General features: G+C 33.4%; 1 protein-coding gene across 7 annotated transcripts in view; it reads left to right on the top strand.

The window, feature by feature from the left end:
• GALNT13 (polypeptide N-acetylgalactosaminyltransferase 13) overlaps positions 1–19023 on the top strand; it is a 612881-nt gene that overhangs the window by 394648 nt on the left and 199210 nt on the right. For all 7 annotated transcript variants that reach the window (XM_050752066.1, XM_050752064.1, XM_050752067.1 and 4 more), the window contains 2 exons: positions 1925–2095; positions 15715–15832. In XM_050752066.1, the coding sequence (XP_050608023.1) occupies positions 1925–2095; positions 15715–15832 (289 nt within the window). The remainder of the gene's footprint in view (positions 1–1924; positions 2096–15714; positions 15833–19023) is intronic.

Below are 19023 nucleotides of genomic sequence, written 5' to 3'. Positions count from 1 at the left end.
TTATAAACACTGGTGATAAGAGAGTATAATTTCTAAATACCTAATGAAGATAACTAACATTGAATGCTATCTGATACAATAACAAAACATTACATAACACCTTACTTGCATAGTCATTTCATCTATAGTAGAAAAGTCCTTCTAGAATTGACATTTTTAATTAGACACTCCAGATAGGAACTAATTAGTCTGAGCTAGTCCAGCCACATCACTTAAACAGCAGGATTTGGTACTTGCCAGGAAGATGGATGGAAGCTGTCAGTAAAATGAAGCACAACAGTTGAAGAAAACGGTAGGAACCTTTTAGTCCATAGAGTGTTGTACATGGCTAATAACATTTTTCCACTCTGTGTATTGTGCAGTACCCACAGGACAATAAGACTGGCAAAGTAAAATGAACTTAAAAATGAATTTCCTGGCAAATTTTGGTATATTATGCTGTTTATTTTTACACACGTGTTTCATATTCAACTCAATGCGCTTTTAATATTTCAATATGGTCATGCATAGGCTATTTTTTGTTTGATCTAACAACATAATTACACTGTATTTGCATATGATGAACCCTTTTATCTTGTCCTGATTATAAATTTGAAAACTACCCTAAATAGATAGTCTGTTCAAGGTTTTTAGACCTAATTTCTTCTCCTCACAAGTTAAATCATTAAATCTAATAAAGGAAGTGAGAAAAATATTGATTTTTCTGGGGTCCAGAGTCACCAAGAAGCTTTCCCAAGGCTACAGGAGTCTTGTTGATTGCAGATAAGTTGAAGCTCTGGTCAATTTTGTGGAATATAAGACCTTAATTGAAAATGAGTATTGGTGAAACTGGTGTTACAAAACAAGTAAATAATGGACATTTGTGTGCTTTTCATATCTGGAGATGATTCAGAAGCCTATTTGTATATTTACCTTCTACCAAATATGAAAAACCAATTCTGGTCTTCAGAATTAGCTACAACCAGTACGATTTGAGTAGGCCTGAATGTTTACTTGTGGAAATCACAGAAGTTTGATCCCATAATAAAATAAATGAACAGGGGTTAGATCAAGAATTAGAGAAGGCACAACATGGATTAAAAGTGTACCTAATGATTTTCCCAAATGAAATTTTCTAGCATAGAAAGTTACCATTAAGAACACCAACCTTTTGGCTCTTACTTTAAGAAAAATGGGATAGGCCAGGTGCGGTGGCTCACGTTTTTTTTCTGTCTCAAAAAGAAAAAAAAAAAAAGGATAAAACACCAGAGATTGAAGTTGCTTATCTTTCCCTATCTTAAGCTATCGTCTAGATTATAAATGTAAACTCTCAATTTGAGGACATTTTACTCAGAAATTGTCATGACCCTATCATTTTTCATAGGAAACATTTACTTATACTGACAGATTATGATTTTTATTGTTGCTGTTTGTTGATTTTTGTTTGTTTTTCCTAGTAGGTGTTTTCTCCATGAAGATGTCCTCAGAACTCTCTAAACTAACGTACCCTACTTGAAATGCAAACTACCAGATCTAATTTGCCATCATCCCTTCTTCCCTCCCTGAATGCTATTGCTTTTCAATGGGTTATAGCTAAAATGATACCTAATCTCAAAGCAGCTCTACTAATCATGCTGTGGGTGGAGGTTTGATGAAAAATAGACCCTGCTCATCTTGCTAAGTTAGTACTTAGAATGCATTTGGAAATAGACTTGAAGGTCAATTAGTGTATTTGATTAGATTTCAAATGATAGCATAAAGTAAACTGTAAGGAATATATATTCAAAGGAAATAATTCCATGGACTAATAGGATAAAATGAAGCTAAGGCATATTAAAGTAACAAAATAATTACATTTCATCATATCAACTGTAATCAGTTTGGAGAAGATAATGTAACATTTTAATTATCATGTGTCTATAAATTGGTTTTAATTTTTCTGCAGGAAAACGGTTGTCTGCCCTATCATTGATGTGATTAGTGATGATACTTTTGAATATATGGCTGGGTCAGACATGACTTATGGGGGTTTTAACTGGAAACTGAATTTCCGCTGGTATCCTGTTCCCCAAAGAGAAATGGACAGGAGGAAAGGAGACAGAACATTACCTGTCAGGTATGTATATCATCTCTCCTGAAGATTATGTATATTCCCATAAAAATTAAGGAATATTATAAATTTCTGTTCTAATGTTGAAATATTTAATCGTATCCTTATTATTCAATATACATATACATTATGACCCTTTACATAATCATATAAGGATCAATGACAATATTAAATCTAATTTAAATTAGATAAGCAAACTTAAGTATTGGCAAAAATGCTAAATATCTTTTGAAGGTTTATGTATTCTTATATTCAAAATATATTTACTGTGAATTTTCTGTGTGACAGAAATGTGCTAGCCTTGACACTCAAGTAAATGTATGTCTTACCTTAAAGTGTATGGCTTATAATAGAAATGTTCTCAAAACTGAAATAGCCAAAAATGTTTTGCTAAATATTCTAAATATATCACGTTTAAACGGCTATCTTCCTTATAGATTCCATAGGTCCATTTGGAAAATTTTAATGTATTCAAAATTTCAAAGGGTTTATTGCCCCAAATTACTTCAAATACTACTTAAGTTGAAATATTGATTAGTGAAATATGAGCTTACTTGTAATAAAAAAATATCATATACATCTTGAATTGTCTGTATAAGCATTACCCACTTTATTAACACAAAAGTATCATCTTCATACTTAAACACATTGTGAACCTCTTACCTGAAACTAAAAATTGATTTCCTGAAAAATACTTGGGGAAGTATTCACTAGTTTAATTCTTTAAAGATGAATTTGGCAAATCATCCTTCCTTTGGAACATGAGAAAAATACCCTAACATTCTAAAACCATACACTTTAAGTCCTCACTTAGCATTGTAAATGGGTTCTTGGAAACTGCTACTTTAAACAAAATAACAAAAAACACTGTCATCAATTTTATAATGGAGGGACATTGAACTAAAGGATGTTACTTGAGGACCTTTTATTTGTCATTTCACTTAAAGTCACAATAGCATTAAGTGAAGACTTACTGTATGTAAAATCCATGATCTGAACAAGAATGTCTGGTAACCTACTGAAGGGATGAGTTATCTATTGTCACCTACTTAATTATATAATGAATTAATTGAAATTAAACTCTAAAAATTGGCTAATGGAGGAGAGTGGCTAAAGTTATTTGTTACTGAACAATTAAATATTAGAGATGTTAACTTCTAAAGGAGATCTATTATATCAAAGAGAAAAATAAAATGTGACTTCTAACATTTGCATAAAGTCATGTAAGTTATCATGTCAATACTTAAAATGTAACTTAATAGTCTTAAGTCTTGTATAATCTTCAAATTCACCAAGTCTTATTGATACTTAACCTTTAACAAACTGGGAAAATATAGTGGCTCATGTTACCATCATTTATTAGATATTCTGTTTTCCCAAATTGTTTTCATTTAGTGTTAGCTGATATTTAAACTTTAGATCCCATGTGAAAACTATCAGAATGCTTGACCAATACACTTACATATGGATAATGTTTTTATTCATTTGAAAATGCTGTTTATAAGAAGGCATGTTCATACTCATTTAAAAAAACACATTGGCAAAAGACATGCTTTATTTATGTTCTCACAGAGTCAAACAGAAGATAACTAAGAGGTAGCCAACATTCATAGTAAGAAATTACTGATTTCATTCATAAAATAAAGATCTATGTAGAAATCAATCATTATTACTCATCTTTCATTAACTAAAACAAAAGATGAATCATCTAACTTGCTATATTTTAACCATAATTTATGTGGTTGTATTACAGTAGCTTGAGAACTGGTAAAATCTCAGTACATTTTGTTTGCTTCAGTAACTGCACATCATTTTATTTTCTAACACACTGAGGAAGCTGAAGCGAGAGAAACAGAGCAACCTCAGTCTTTGCTGAAGTTTCTAGATTTTTGTGGCAAAAGGTTAATTAATTCGTGGGCTCGGTTGTAACAGCCTGCAGGTAATTTTCATCAGCATAGCTGTAATGTGAATGTTCCTTCTACTTGTAATCTATTGCTTAAAGCTGTGATCATTTTTCTCACAGTCATACAGATAAATCATTCTAGATGTTGAAGATAATTTTTTTCCTACTTGATTAACAGAATTCTGAATAGCTAAAGTGATGAAAATGAAGCTGAAATTTTAGTTTTCTTAGTGGAATGCTTTATTTAAAATGTCAGTTATGACAGAACTTTGTAGTCACCATAATTGGCTAGTCATCATTTAGAAATACAATCATGCAACTGCTTATGTTGAAAGCCAGGTTGAACTTGTGACCTAAATCAGTTATACTACATCTAAAGTAAAGCTTAACATGGTGATTCTTATTTTTCTATTGCCAACTTCTGGGCTTTGGTATTTTCATTTTCATAATAAATGGAGTTTGTGAAATACTTGTTAATGTTCATATTATAACCATGGAATAATATACATAATTGTGAATATATCGTTTTCTTTAATCAGTAAACTTTCCTTGACATTTAATAATCGAATTATATGACTTTTCAAGAATATTTCAATTATGTGTGCAACAAATAGTACCTTTTAAACTGGAGGTCATAAACTAGGAGCTTTTGTGCCAAATATTCTCTATAGAAGTGTTTTATTTGACATACATAGTGTTTTACATTTTCAAAAATTACCAACACTTTAAAAATGAGATACTTTAAATAAAAATCTGTATTTCCATCTACTAATAAGTCAGAAGGTCTTACTACAATGGACCAGGATTCTTAACCTGGTACCATCAGGTGGAGTTTAGTAGAAACTGCCCATGTAGAAATGGCATGAAAACTTATCCCGGTCTCCACAACTTCTTCTAATTATGTTCCTGACTCTGAGGCTGAGGGTCATTTGGTATTTGTTATCATTCTTGAAATTGAAGAAATATTTATCTGCACCTGTGTCTTGAGGAAAGAGGGAAAATATATTTATTGCAACAAATCCACTTTATATAATTATCTTTATTTGGCTATAATCTTTTAAAGTTCTGACGCTGGTCTTAGAGGCTACTGCCTGGGAAATGGCTGAGTTTGAAACTCATCAAGCATATCACCCCTGTATAACTATGCATATACATTACCTAATGGAATAGGCAACTAGTAGCAAAGTTACCTGATGATGCAAATAATACTCTAGATCATTTAATTAATTTGGGGATGAGTTATACATTTTTTCCTAACACATGCAAATGGGAGGTGATTTGGTTTAGGCTATTGAAATAAGTTTGATTCCATACAAAAACAAACATACAAACTGTTCTATTTGTATTCCATGCATACAAACTGTTAGGCACTGTGCTAAGTTCCTCACATACAAACATGGATAAGGCAACCTATGCTGTCAAGTTCCTCACTGTCTGGCACTGGCCACAGGTATGCTGGATGAGGGAAAGAGTCTAGTGTAAATGGTCCAAGTGTGGATGTACAGGAATAATTATGTCTACAACTAAAGTGGTGTGGACCTCTAGAAATGAGCCTGGCTTAAGTCTTATTGATTGCTTTAGTCTCTTAATTATGCCCTGTAAGTGAACCTCAAATAATTATAAAGATATTCATTTCCACTTTAATTTCACACTGATTAAAATAGATTTTTAAAATTAAAAACCTATTGGTAATTTCCAAGTGAATTTAACTTTTTTTACCCTTCACATCTTACCTTATGGACTTTTTTACATTTAATCATCATTAATATTTTTAATATGACTGCCTTCATTTTTACTTCAAGTGCCATATTGAGTATACTTCTAAAGTAAAACAAAAGAGTTTTAGATGTTCTTTTAATTCTGATATAGTAATAAATCAAATGTAAATATTATTGGTTTTTATTTCAGACCTATTATACCTAATCTTATATTCCTTTTTATTAGCATTCACTTTATTTCATGCATTTATTTTTCACTCAATTAGAATTAGGAGTTTATGAAGATCAAATAAATCAAGTAACATCATTAGTATCTCTGATTATAATTGTGAAAAACTCATGGAATGTTCACATATATTATCTCCTCTATCATTCTAGTGTGATCATAGAAGAAGCATCGAAGCTAGCCTTCGAGGATCTGGTTTTATTTCAAGCTCCTCCAATTAAGAAATTACCTAGTCTTCACAACTGTAAAATGGAAAATTATTCTCCCTACTTTGCTTAACTCATGAAGTGCTATAAAATATTGAAATGAGCAATGTCCTTGATATGAATTAGATTTTAAATTCATATCTGATAATGTAACATATAGATATTGCAAAATAAATGTGACAAGTACCTAAAAGGATAAAGAAGCAGAACACCAATGAGCCACCTCTTTTTGAATTTGGTTGTATTTTCTTCGAAGGCTTTTCTATTCAATTTTTCTACAATGTAGAAGTTAATATATCATCAATATTTTTCTATGCCATTAATTTTTCCCCACATAGGTTTTAATGGCTGCTAATGTTTCAATTACTTAAGATGTTTCCCTATTTTTTTTTGTTGACTAAAGTTCATCAAGAGTTTGTTTGCACTTTAACTTTTGTATCAATTATTTCTTCTTCACCTAGTTTTTGCATACAAAGTGATTGCTTTAGAATTATGCATTTGAACATGAAATTTATTTTAATATTCCTGATGCCTTCTGCCAATTTAATTCCTTCCCAAAAATATTATCACTGAATCAATTTATAATTTCACTAGTAAGTATAATAAATTAAAAACACAAATGTTACTCTTCAAAATCTTATACAAATATAAGATGAAGTTTCTTATGTTTAATAGTAACAATTTACTTCTTAATTTTTATCAGATTGTATTACACTTTTCTCAATCCAACCATAATATATGTTTGAATTGAAGGAAAGAAACAGAAATAGATACCACAAAAGCCTTTAAAACACTTCTATAAAATGAAAGATATGAAAACAACAGCACAGGGAAAGGTCAACATTGTGAGCAGAACAAAGACTGAAAGAAAGAACTAACTTTGGAATGCTCAACTAGTAATGCTCTTGCTTACCCCTGTTAAAATCTAATGTATGTTGATTGAGAGAAGTAAAAAATTCTCTCCTCAAATAAAAATATTTGAATCTATATTCTATGAAAAAGAAGAGTACTTTTGTATTGTATTACTTTCTAATAGCTTAGGGGATAATTTGCAAGACTTTCTTAGCAACATGTTGGGATAAGAAAACTAGGGTAATAGAGTGGTAAGTTAAATATTACATTTATATACTGAATAATTTTATCACGTTAACCAAAATATTTTACGACATCTGATCCCAGCTGGCCCCATTGTTTATTTTGATCCCTCGTAAGCATGAAATGAAAGTAAAATGAAAGATTAAAATTTGCACCAATTACTGTACCTCCTTGTGGAAGCTTAGGGTTTTATCAGGTCCTAGGAATTATTAAAAAGGACTTAGGGGAAAAAATAACTACTCCTTTATTGGAAACATAGATTAAAGCAGGCACAGGTTAAAGTATTTGATTCCCCTGCTTGTTGGTAAGTGGGTTCTTTGGCAGCAAAACAAATCATTTGCCCATACTAAGCAAAACATTATATTTTTCTTATTCCTTAAAAATAACACAAATTATTTGTGTTCCATTTTGTGTTCCACTAAAATCCTGCAGAAACACAAATTGTTTCTGCAGGATTTTAGTAAGCTTCCATGTCCAGAGCCTAAGCCAGCATAAACTCTTAAAGTAATAGTTTCTTCTCTACAGAAAACCACATCTTCATACCCAAACATAGGTTCAGATGATTGTAATAGTGTGTGGTATCCACCAAACTTCCCATTTTTAGTTGTAAAAACTTTAATTACATTCAGCATTTAATTATTCATCACTCTGATAGAAGAGCATTTGTGCCTCTGCTTCCTTTCTCTTTCCTCTGCTTTCTATTTTGGTTATACTGCATAGAATATGCAAGAAAGGAGAGAAACTCTTAGCATTTCATTTCCTTTGGGTTCCTAAACCTGCAAAATGATTAACCCAATCAAGCCATTCGATTTTATAGTTAAAAAAAAATAGATGTATGTGAAGATTTCAGCTATTCATGCCCATAAAAAAACCAGCCGGGCACGGTGGCTCAAGCCTGTAATCCCAGCACTTTGGGAGGCTGAGACGGGCGGATCACAAGGTCAGGAGATCGAGACCATCCTGGCTAACACGGTGAAACCCCGTCTCTACTAAAAAATACAAAAAACTAGCCGGGCGAGGTGGCGGGCGCCTGTGGTCCCAGCTACTCCGGAGGCTGAGGCAGGAGAATGGCGTAAACCCGGGAGGCGGAGCTTGCAGTGAGCTGAGATCCGGCCACTGCACTCCAGCCTGGGCGACAGAGCCAGACTCAGTCTCAAAAAAAAAAAAAAAAAAAAAAAAAAAAAAAAAAAAAAACCCTCATTTTTATTACTTATCTTTATTAATTTTATAATCTATGGAAAATGTAATTAACACAGATCTAAATACTAACAGTGTAGATATTGTGTTATTTGAACATATAAATAATAGCCTAGAACTCATCTGTAGTCTCTCAAACATTCTTAGGAGTTTTTCTCCAAGGCCCTTGATTATTTGCAAGTAAGATTAAACAGAATCCTGATGTATCAAAAGAAAAAAATAGAAAGAATGATGTTTCAAAACTTTAAGAGAAATTGTTTCTGAAGGGTGGTCCAAAAATTCACGGGAAAACATGGTACATAAACATGGAGACTGAAATCAAGAAAAATGTATTATTTTATGTTGTTATTATTATTGTTGTTGTTGTTGTTGTTGTTTTGAGACGGAGTCTCGCTCTGTCGCCCAGGATGGAGTGCAGTGGCGCGACCTTGGCTCACTGCAAACTCCACCTCCCGGATTCCCACCATTCTCCTGCCTCAGCCTCCAGAGTAGCTGGGACTACAGGCGCCCGCCACTATGCCAGATTAATTTTTTGTATTTTTAGTAGAGATGGGGTTTCACCATGTTAAGCCAGGATGGCCTTGATCTCCTGACCTCGTGATCCGCCCGCCTCGGCCTCTCAAAGTGCTGGGATTACAGGCGTGAACAACCGTGCCCAGCCAGGAAAAATGTATTTCTAGTTACCCCAAATCTTTTGCTGTATAAGGTATATGGACAAATGGAAAGATGATTGATTGATTGATAGATAGATAGATAGATAGATAGATAGATAGATAGATAGATAGATGGATAGATAGACAGACAGACAGACAGATAGATAGGAAAGAAAGAAAAAGAAAGATGACTTTTTTATCCATGCTACCAATTAGTTAGGGGTCCTTGAACAAGTCACTTAAACACATTGCAACTAAATTTTTTGACCAAAACTGTAGGGATTTTAGAGCTCTGAAATATTACATATCTGAAAATTATTTGGACCCAGAAAACAATAAAAATGAAGCGACTTATAATCTTGGTAAACAGAGATGTTTCCCCTGTTTTTATAGATAGTATCTAAAATGTATACTATAAGCTTTGTGCTGGTATTGTTTCAAGAGTGTTACATATATCTAGCTATGAAGTCCAGACTTCTAACAACTAAATTTGGCTGCCTCTTGGGGTCTCCTTCCCGGGGTGATTATCCTAGCATGAAATACAGGATATATTGTCTTCTTGGTGAAAATACAGACATTACATTTTAGCATTACTAAATAATTAAATGTATTCTGTCACAATTTCTACTGATTTGCCAACTTCTGGTGAAAAACTCCAGCATTTTTCCATGTCAAATGCATACTTTTTTGAGACCTTTACTATTTTACATAGTTACAAATCTTCATATCTTAAATTCTAAAATACTATCAGAAACTGGGCACTGTGGCACGTATCTGTCATCCTATCTGAGACAGGAAGATTGCTGGAGGTCAAGAGTTCAAGATTATTCTGGGCAATAATAGTGAGACCCAGTCTCAAAGTATAACTAAATACATAAATAAATAAAATACTATCAAATTCAACCCCTAAAACTCCTATTAAATGATAGAGCCTTTGAAAATCTTGGAATTAGTGAAGTCATCTTTGTTACTCATCAATTTAACAGGTGCGAGCAAAGAACATTTTTGGAATTTCAGAAATAAAATTGCAGATAATTTTAACTTTCAAATAGATTGTTCTGTGGCTATAGGGATACATTACTCATTTGTTTGTTTATTCAGTAAATATCCATCAATAGTCTAATACTATTATTATTATGTTATTTATTATTATTATTATTATTTTTTTTTTTTTTGAGACAGAGTCCCCCTCTGTCACCCAGGCTGGAGTGCAGTGGCACAATCTCGGCTCACTGCAAGCTCTGCCTCCCGGGTTCAAGCTATTCTCCTGCCTCAGCCTCCGGAGTAGCTGGGACTACAGTCATCAGCCACCAGGCCCGGCTAATTTTTTTTTTTTTTTTTTTTTGGTATTTTTTAGTAGAGATGGAGTTTCACCGTGTTAGCAAGGATGGTCTTGATCTCCTGACCTCATAATCCACCTGCCTTGGCCTCCCAAAGTGCTGGGATTCCAGGCGTGAGCCACCATGCCTGGAATCTATTAAATAGTCTAATACTATTAAATAGTCTAATACTATTAAACCAATGTATTGGATATGCTTATAGAAGTGGTGAAATGTACATAGAAATAAATATAATACTATATACAATAGGAATTGGCCGGTTCCTTGAGATAGACAGTGATAAGGGCTTATAGAAGAAGGTGGAAGGAGAAGAATATGTCTTGATTGAGGCAGCAGGGGGCAGGGGCAGTGTTGTTGAAGGTAGGATGCCTAGAGTGTATAGCATTTGTATTAGCCTAAGAATAATCAAGTTTGAACGTACAAGGGGAGTTTTCAAAGAAAAATCCAGGTAACCAATGGATGTGAACAAATATACTGAGGTACAAAAACGTTAAGCATTTACCAGTAACAGCTAAACAGTTTACATGCAGGCAAATAGTTAAAAGGGGTTGGGAGGAGCTCATTGGGTAGTGCTAGATTAATGATGCCAGGATAAGAAGCTAGAATTTATTTCCTTAACATAGATTTTTGAACATCTGGTTAACATTTTTAGAGGAGCATTGATTTAGAGAAATTATTCTGGCTATGATTTTTAGGACAAATTTCAGAAGCAGAAGAATCTAGAGGCATCCATATCCTCTCAGCATCTAAGCATCTTAGCATCTAAGAGGACCCCATTATTAGCAAACATAGAAGATAAGAGTAGTCACTATGATAACAGAGATGAGTCAAAAATACTTCAGAAGAAAAAGAAGTCTTTTGGAAATAATTGAATTAGGCGCAAAAAATGTGATTTTTCATTTTATACTAAGAGACTGGAAAGAAATATAAGACATTAAAAGAGAAGCAGATGAGTAGCAAATTTTCAGGTCTATGATATATACACTGAACAGAGTCAATGGAGTTTTTTGAAGGAATCATCTAGTGAGTAACTGCAAAAGCACAACTTATGCAGAGGAAACAAGTATGAAAACACAGATTAAGAGTGAACCACAGAGGTGACAGTGAAAGGTATGTGATGGATGATCTGATCTTACCCAGACAAAGAGTACAGAAAGAGAAAAGTGCCTCTGAGAGACCCTTGGGAGGACTACATTTCAGATGAGAGAAGAAATTATTAAATGCATATATCCACAAAATAATATTATGATGGTATATTGGACCCACCTGATAGATATGAAATTAAGAGCTTGTCCAAAGTCTGATAGGAAGGAAAAAGGAGAGGAAGGGGGTATCAATAAGAATCACAAAATTAACAGTCAAAATAGTAGAAGGGAAACCTCTACAGAACAATGCAATGGGAACTAGAAATGAAAATAATTTCAAGCAGGAAGGCTGATGAATTGTACTATATACTTTCAGAGGAAAAAGTTAAAGACAGGTTATTGGAGTTCAGAATCAATGGGGACCTTTCAGAAAGAAGTTATTGTAGAGGTGGGCGCAAGATCTAGCTTCTAGTTAGAAGGTCAAAAGTTGTTAAGGGAGTATGTAGAAATTATCCTTTCAAGAAGGTTACCGGTGAAGGGAATAGAAAATATATGTCCCTAGTTTAAAAGAGTAGTAAGGTGGAATGAAAATGTTTTTTGGTTTAGGATAGAACTTAATTCAGCAGGCTTGTAAGCTCAAGGGACCAATCTAGAAATCAAAGGCATAAAACATAAATGTTAATAGTCAATGAGCAAGGGCCTGAAAGAGTAGTCAGGAGAGAGTCTGTTGAGTCCACAAGCATGAATGCTAGCCTACAAGGAGAGGAAAGGAGGTATTCTTTTCCATGAGACAAGAGGAAACAGGAGGCCATGAGGAAGACACATTTTTAAACACATTGAGCTAGAGATTGAAGGAGTTTAGATTTCATGATTGAAAGAGTTTAGGTTTCCTGCATTTCCTTCATCCCCAGGTTGTTGAGAAGAGTCCAAAACTTTTGGAAAAGACTCAGGCCAAGTGTGGTGACTAACACCTGTAATCCCAGCACTTTGAGAGGCCAAGGTGGGCAGGTCATTTGAGCCCAAGAGTTCAAGAACAGCCTGAGCAACATGGCAAAACCCGGTCTCTGCAAAAAATACAAAAAGATAGCTCAGTGTGATGGTGCATGCCTGTAGTCCCAGCTACTCTGGAGGCTGAGGTTGGAGAATCACCTGAGCCTGGGAAGTCGAGGCTGCACCACTCACTCTAGCCTGGGTGTCAGAGTAAGACCCTGTCTCAAAAAAAAAAAAAAAAAAAAAAAAAAAAAAAAAAAAAAACTCAGTTAAAAATAAGACAGGTAAACAAATAAACATAGATAGCAGGATTGTTAGCAGTTTGTGAATTAAGCAGAGAATCAATAATGTGGACTTGTCCTATAACCAGTTAACCACATCTTATTACTTTTCCAGTGTCTTAATAGCAGAAGTAAATGAAGTGAAAGGTAAATTCACCCAAGCACCAAAATTAAAGAAAAAAAAAAGAGAGATAATTGGAAATTGCAGAAAAGCAAGCACAGAGAACCAAGATTCCTAAGCTAGTGTTTTGCTGACATGGCAGAGCCTTGGAAATCAGTTGGGAGAAGGGAAGAAGAAATTCCTGAAAGTTGTTATTAATGTGAGACTAGGGATTAACTAAGGAACCATAATCACTGATGAAGGATAAAATGACTTCTTACGAAAACAGGAGGAGTTAAAGAGTAAGAAATGATGCTCTGAGGCAGATTTCAGTCAACATCTTGGATATGAGGTAGTTCCAAATGGTTTTGAAACCTAAAGTGAGGGTATATATAGAGAGAGGAGCCCAAGTCAAGTGAAGGACAGCAAGGATTTTGCTTAAATGATTAACATCAATAACAACAACAAAGATGAATTACCTACCCTGTTGATTATGTGTTAGGAACTGTGTTAAGTGCTTTACTTCTGTTAACTCAGTTCATCTTTCCTACTTACTATGTGTGGTAGGTAGTGTTCACAGTCATTGAGCTGACTATTCCCCTCTTGTTCAATTGATTAAATTGGTTGTTTGGTTGTATAGACACAACCTTGAAAAGCAAATAATTTCAGCTAATTTAACCATAATCAAGATTTTTCATTTTCTAGATGCTCTGAACACTTAAAGTTTACATAGGCATATGTAAATATTTTATTAAGCATATTACAGGACAGTTAACTTAGAACAGAACGTGTTGCATAACATTGGCTATGGCTATAGGTATTAAACATCGTAAGGCACAATCTCCTATCTGAGAGAGCTAACTGATATTGCAAACCCAAAAATCTGTCCAGGAGTATCTGTCTTCAGAAAATACAGGAGTTTCTTGAAGAATTGTAATTTTATCTTATTATTTTTATTATTTCCAAGCATAAGTAAAAATTATTTGAGTCATTTTCAATAGTATAAAAATAAACTATTAAGCATAGTTTATTTTTAGCCACTTACACATTTATCATATATAAGGATGATGACCAACTGTAAGATGAAATTCAATATGTGTTATTTAAATTAAAATGTGCCAGTACTTTATCAGTAAGTAGATAAGTAGATAGGCACTCTGAACTGATCATTAAAAATACATCACTTAACAATATTAAGCATTTGGTTGCATTATGATAGGATAATTGCAGCAATTTTGGTTCCTAATTTTATCAAATAGACTCTCCAGCACTGTAATATCTTATATATTTATTGCCATAGTGTTCCAAAACCCCCATCAGGTGAGAGTCATGGCTACTTCCTAATTACCATCTGCTTAGCTTTGTTAGTGTTTCTCATTATAACTCAGAAGGTCAATGATACTGTTCATGATAGGAACCCAGCAAGATGAAAAGTAATAAAATAGCTCTGAGACTAAGCAAGCCTCTGCTACTCCAACTGATGGACAGTTAATTACCTGAGCATGAAACAGTGAGAGCACTGGGAGAAATAGAGAACTCTGCAATATGGTAGATGTCCAAGTACAATATTATTTGGTGGTTTTTCAGTGAACAATTCTGTTTAATTAAAACATGAGCATAACCTTTGGCAGAGGAGAATATAATTTTGACAAAAGCAAAATATTTGGTTTTTAACAGCCTCACAGACTACTTAGATGAGCATTCCAAATCTCAGTTTCTATAGCAGTTTCTCACCCTTGGCAGTGCATTAGAATTACATAGAAACTTTACATTAATACCACCATCAGGCCCCCACCCCCAGCCAATTAAATCTAAATCTGTGGAGGGTGGTACTTAAGCATATCCATCTTTTTTTTAGAGGTGCCTCAGGTCCTGCTATTGTGCTTTGAAGATTGCAAACCACTATATTACAACTAACATTCAAAAGTCATCATTGCCAGTATGGATCTATTTTATGAACAACTACAATCTTCTTTTTAACTTTTAATATACACTGCTTATATATAGAAAGATTTGTGTAGCTCACTCATTAACCATTGTCTTTAATTCATCTTTTAAATTAACAATTAACTAATCCTTTAAAAAATTCACATCTGACTTCTGAGCTCTTATAGAAGAATTAAGAACGTGAAACCAAAAGGCATTTATTCCTAGGAAAAAGTTTTAGTAGAATCCCTTCAAAGTGTCCTTTCAAACCTCTGAATAACAGAAATTCCATAAATCCTATGGGATTTATGTTTATCCATACAATTACATGATTAATTCTATCATTTTAATTAGTAAAGAGAAGAATAAACAATTAGCTGTAAAGCCCTTATGTTAAAAAATACTTTTGTAACCATCACTAGATACTTATTTTCTATAAACATTTTATAGAATTTATTTTTTTTCATTTTTAGATAGGCTATGGATCTCTTCATGGTAAAACCATGTCCACAGGTTTCTAGAGTTTACATATATTGTGTGACCTAAGTTCACAACTGGTAGTTTCATAACCAGCTAACCACTTCAAGGACAGTGCCAAGGGCAGAAACTTCTCTTCACTATGATTTTCAGAGGGAATATAGAAGTCCCAGTCTTCCATGGCCAGTGTCACTTTCATGTATCTATTTGATCACCTGTAAGAAAAACAAAAACTAATTTGAATTTTACAGAAAATGTGAAAAAAATGCTATTTATTAATTTTAAAACTTCTTACACCTTGACTTTATGTTTCTAGTTTGAGATTTTTTAATATTTAGAATGTCTCAAAAATATGTGCTACAGTCTCATTAAACTCCGCACATTGTTTTCAAAAGATATTCTTTTCTTTTTGTTTTTTTTTCAACTAGGACCCCTACTATGGCTGGTGGCCTATTTTCTATTGACAGAAACTACTTTGAAGAGATAGGAACTTACGATGCAGGAATGGATATCTGGGGTGGAGAGAATCTTGAAATGTCTTTTAGGGTAATTGCATTTTATTTTATTTTTTGACGCTGAACATACTATGCTGTAGGATGCACATACCAGACCCAGTAATTTACTGTCAAATCATTTTTGCTAAGTGATACAAATTACTGATCAATTGGTCATCTTAATACATATTTAGAAGATTTGACAGAGTCCTATTGCATGCAATATTTACTGTTAAATGGAAAATTATAGATAATTTTTGTTTTCAAAAATAATGTTTTTATTCACAGCAAAAATACATTAGGACTTTCAATTGCTGAAATAAAGAAGGGTTTTATTTTTTAATAAAGTGTTACTCTATAAAATCACTTTGTGTTTTTGAACTGAAACTTGGAAGTATTTATGTAATCTGAATTTGCAACTACTGCCTGAGATTGTTTTCAGAAAACTTTAAGAATGAACTGTGGTCAAAGGAATTTGAATAGTTCTGCAAGTAGTATGACCATTTTCACTAACATTATTGTTGGATAAATCAGTTTGAATAAAGCAAATTCATTTAATAAATGGCCTTCCAAGTAAATAAAAATTGAGGAGTAAGTCCTTATAAATATGTTATTAGGAAATGTTTAATAATAATTTAAATAATTTTTAAATAATTTTTTATATTCAAAAAATAAAAAATGAAGACATAAGTTTGCTTTCATGCTAAGAAATTGATAAGCACTAACATAGTGGTTTTGTTTTTTCAAATCACTGCTTTTTTTTCTACCTAAAATTCAGTGTAAACTATTTGTGTGTGTTTTTTGTTGTTGTTGTTGTTTTTGTTTTATGAGACAGAGTCTCCATCACCCAGGCAGGAGTGGTACAGTGGTGCAATCAGGACTCACTGCAGCCTAGACCTCCAGGGCTCAGGTGATCCCCCTACCTCAGCCACCCTGGCTGGGACTACAGGTGCACAACACTACTCCTGGCTAGTTTTTCTTTCTTTCTTTCTTTTTTTTTTTTTTTCCTACTTTTTGTAGAGACAGGGTTTTGCCATGTTGCCCAGCGTGGTCTCAAATTCCTGGGCTCAAGCAATCCACCCCCCTCTGGCTCTCAAAGTGTTGGGATTACAGGCGTGAGCCACCACACCCAGCTTCAGTGTAAAATATACGAAACATTCCATCATTTTGCCCAAAATATTTGTACAATAAAATTATAAGAGTTTAGATATATTTATCTATGAAGTTTAAAAATTATGCCTTTTAATTTCTCATTTCAAAAGTAAAGTTTGTTTTTCATTATCATAATATAAATATGTGTGATGTTGTGTAAGAAAATGTTAAAATTTGAGAATGAGTTACCTTGAATTTCTGTACTGTAGAATTCAGTGGATCTTGGATAAATTATTTTAAAATCAGTAAGATGGCCGAGTTATACTACTATTTTGCCTGTAAACTTTCCTTTTAGCCAGATGTCTGAAACAAACCTTAGTTAATGGAATTTTATTATTTTTGCATTTGCCTATATGCTTATATTCTCATGAAACTTGCCAAACCAAACTCAGCACCTCACTCAGGAATATCTTCTTGCCTTCAGGTCGATGGACAGTAAATCTTTGCGGAAATTTTGAGGACATTTGAGAACCCAAAATTATTACCTGGTATAGTTCTCACAGTGAAAGAAGTAAGAGGTGACAGAAAAAGAAAAGAAAAGAAAATCAGTATATTCAAAAGTTTAAAAACATTTTGCTTCTATTCTTAGATGTAATAATGAGAGAATTTACTCATTCATTAACCGATATTCTTTGGGTGCTATGCTGGGTTATGTAAGAAATAAAATCAACACAGAAATATTGCTACTATGTAGGATCCTCTTGCTACTTTTTTCTCTTGTCTTCTTCCTAAAATTCGAATTCACCTCTTTCCTCCCTACCTGTTAAGCTTGATTTTCTGCCAATGGACTCCTTTTACTTTTATCACATATGTCCCAGATTGGAGGGAGGCTCTTTATCTAACTGATTGAGAGTAGAATTCAGAAAGAATTTAGTGGAATAATATGATAAATGAGGAGGACCTGATCAGGAAATGTAACAGAGGTATAAATGTATAAAAAGGAAGACTTGAGGATATGATAGGTGAGGCAGATACTAGGCGTACAGAAGGGATGGAGCTAGGGGCCATAAGAATAATCAAATCCCTCAAAAATGACACAGGAGGTTTTCTGTAATTGATTTTTGGGATTATTAAGAAATAAAATATGTATCAATGACTTTTAAAACAATATCAAGTGTTTTAAAATGTATTATCTTTAGTTTCCATATGACTTTAATAGAAGCAAAATATGTATTTTGCTTTTTATTAGACTCTTAATTTATGTTTTACTTTCTTCTCTGTGACATGAATATGTTTGCTTAATAGTTTGTGCTGTAGCTGAGGAAGACATTGAATAAGGAAAAATGCTAGAATAGCGCATTAGCCAAAGATTGAGACCCCTCATCTCTCTTTAGACTAATTTCATGACTTGATGAAATGAGGATATGTTGAGCGTTTATAATCAGAGTGTTTGAATCTAATATCCAGCTCAATCATTACACAACAAATATACATTGAGCAAGTTATATGTTTCCAGGGGCTGAGGCTACAAAGATGAATAAAGCATGATGCTTCTTTGCTCTCAAAGAACTACATTCCTGTGACAGAGATGCATAGGTGTTATTGTCAAGAAAATGTGATAATTTCCTTTATAAATTTTTGTGTGAGTTTTTTTTTTTGTCTCTGTCATGTGAGTATAGGTGAACGTAAACTCAACTGTAAAAAGGTGATTACAATAATAGTGAAGTTATTGTGGTTTTGAAGCTGTGGTCTACATAGGTTCTAGTCTAAGTAAAAAAGATAGAAATATTTAGGGCTTGCAAAATATTAAGATTCTGACTGACCCCAAGGGATTTTAAGCCAAACCAAAGGAATACATTGCAAAGATTTATTTGTAACATATCACTTGATCGTTGTACTTAAAGACATTTGAAAATTTTATGAGAGCTGTAGATTTCCTAAGAAAGATGTTTCCAACCTTTTAAAGACGACAGATTTAAATACAGTTTCAAAGGGTTTAAAAATCTCTTGGAACCTTAGGAGAAAGACCCTTGGCATATAATAATAGTGACTATTAGTATTTATACTAGGTAGTAAGCGGAATAGCTAAGGGTTGACCCACAGCATTCTGACACCAAGGACTGTGCTGTTAAATACCATACTCTTACCTCC

Source organism: Macaca thibetana, chromosome 12, assembly GCF_024542745.1.
Source record: "Macaca thibetana thibetana isolate TM-01 chromosome 12, ASM2454274v1, whole genome shotgun sequence".
NCBI classification, from domain to species: domain Eukaryota; kingdom Metazoa; phylum Chordata; class Mammalia; order Primates; family Cercopithecidae; genus Macaca; species Macaca thibetana.
This window is presented reverse-complemented; position numbering and strand designations above follow the sequence as displayed.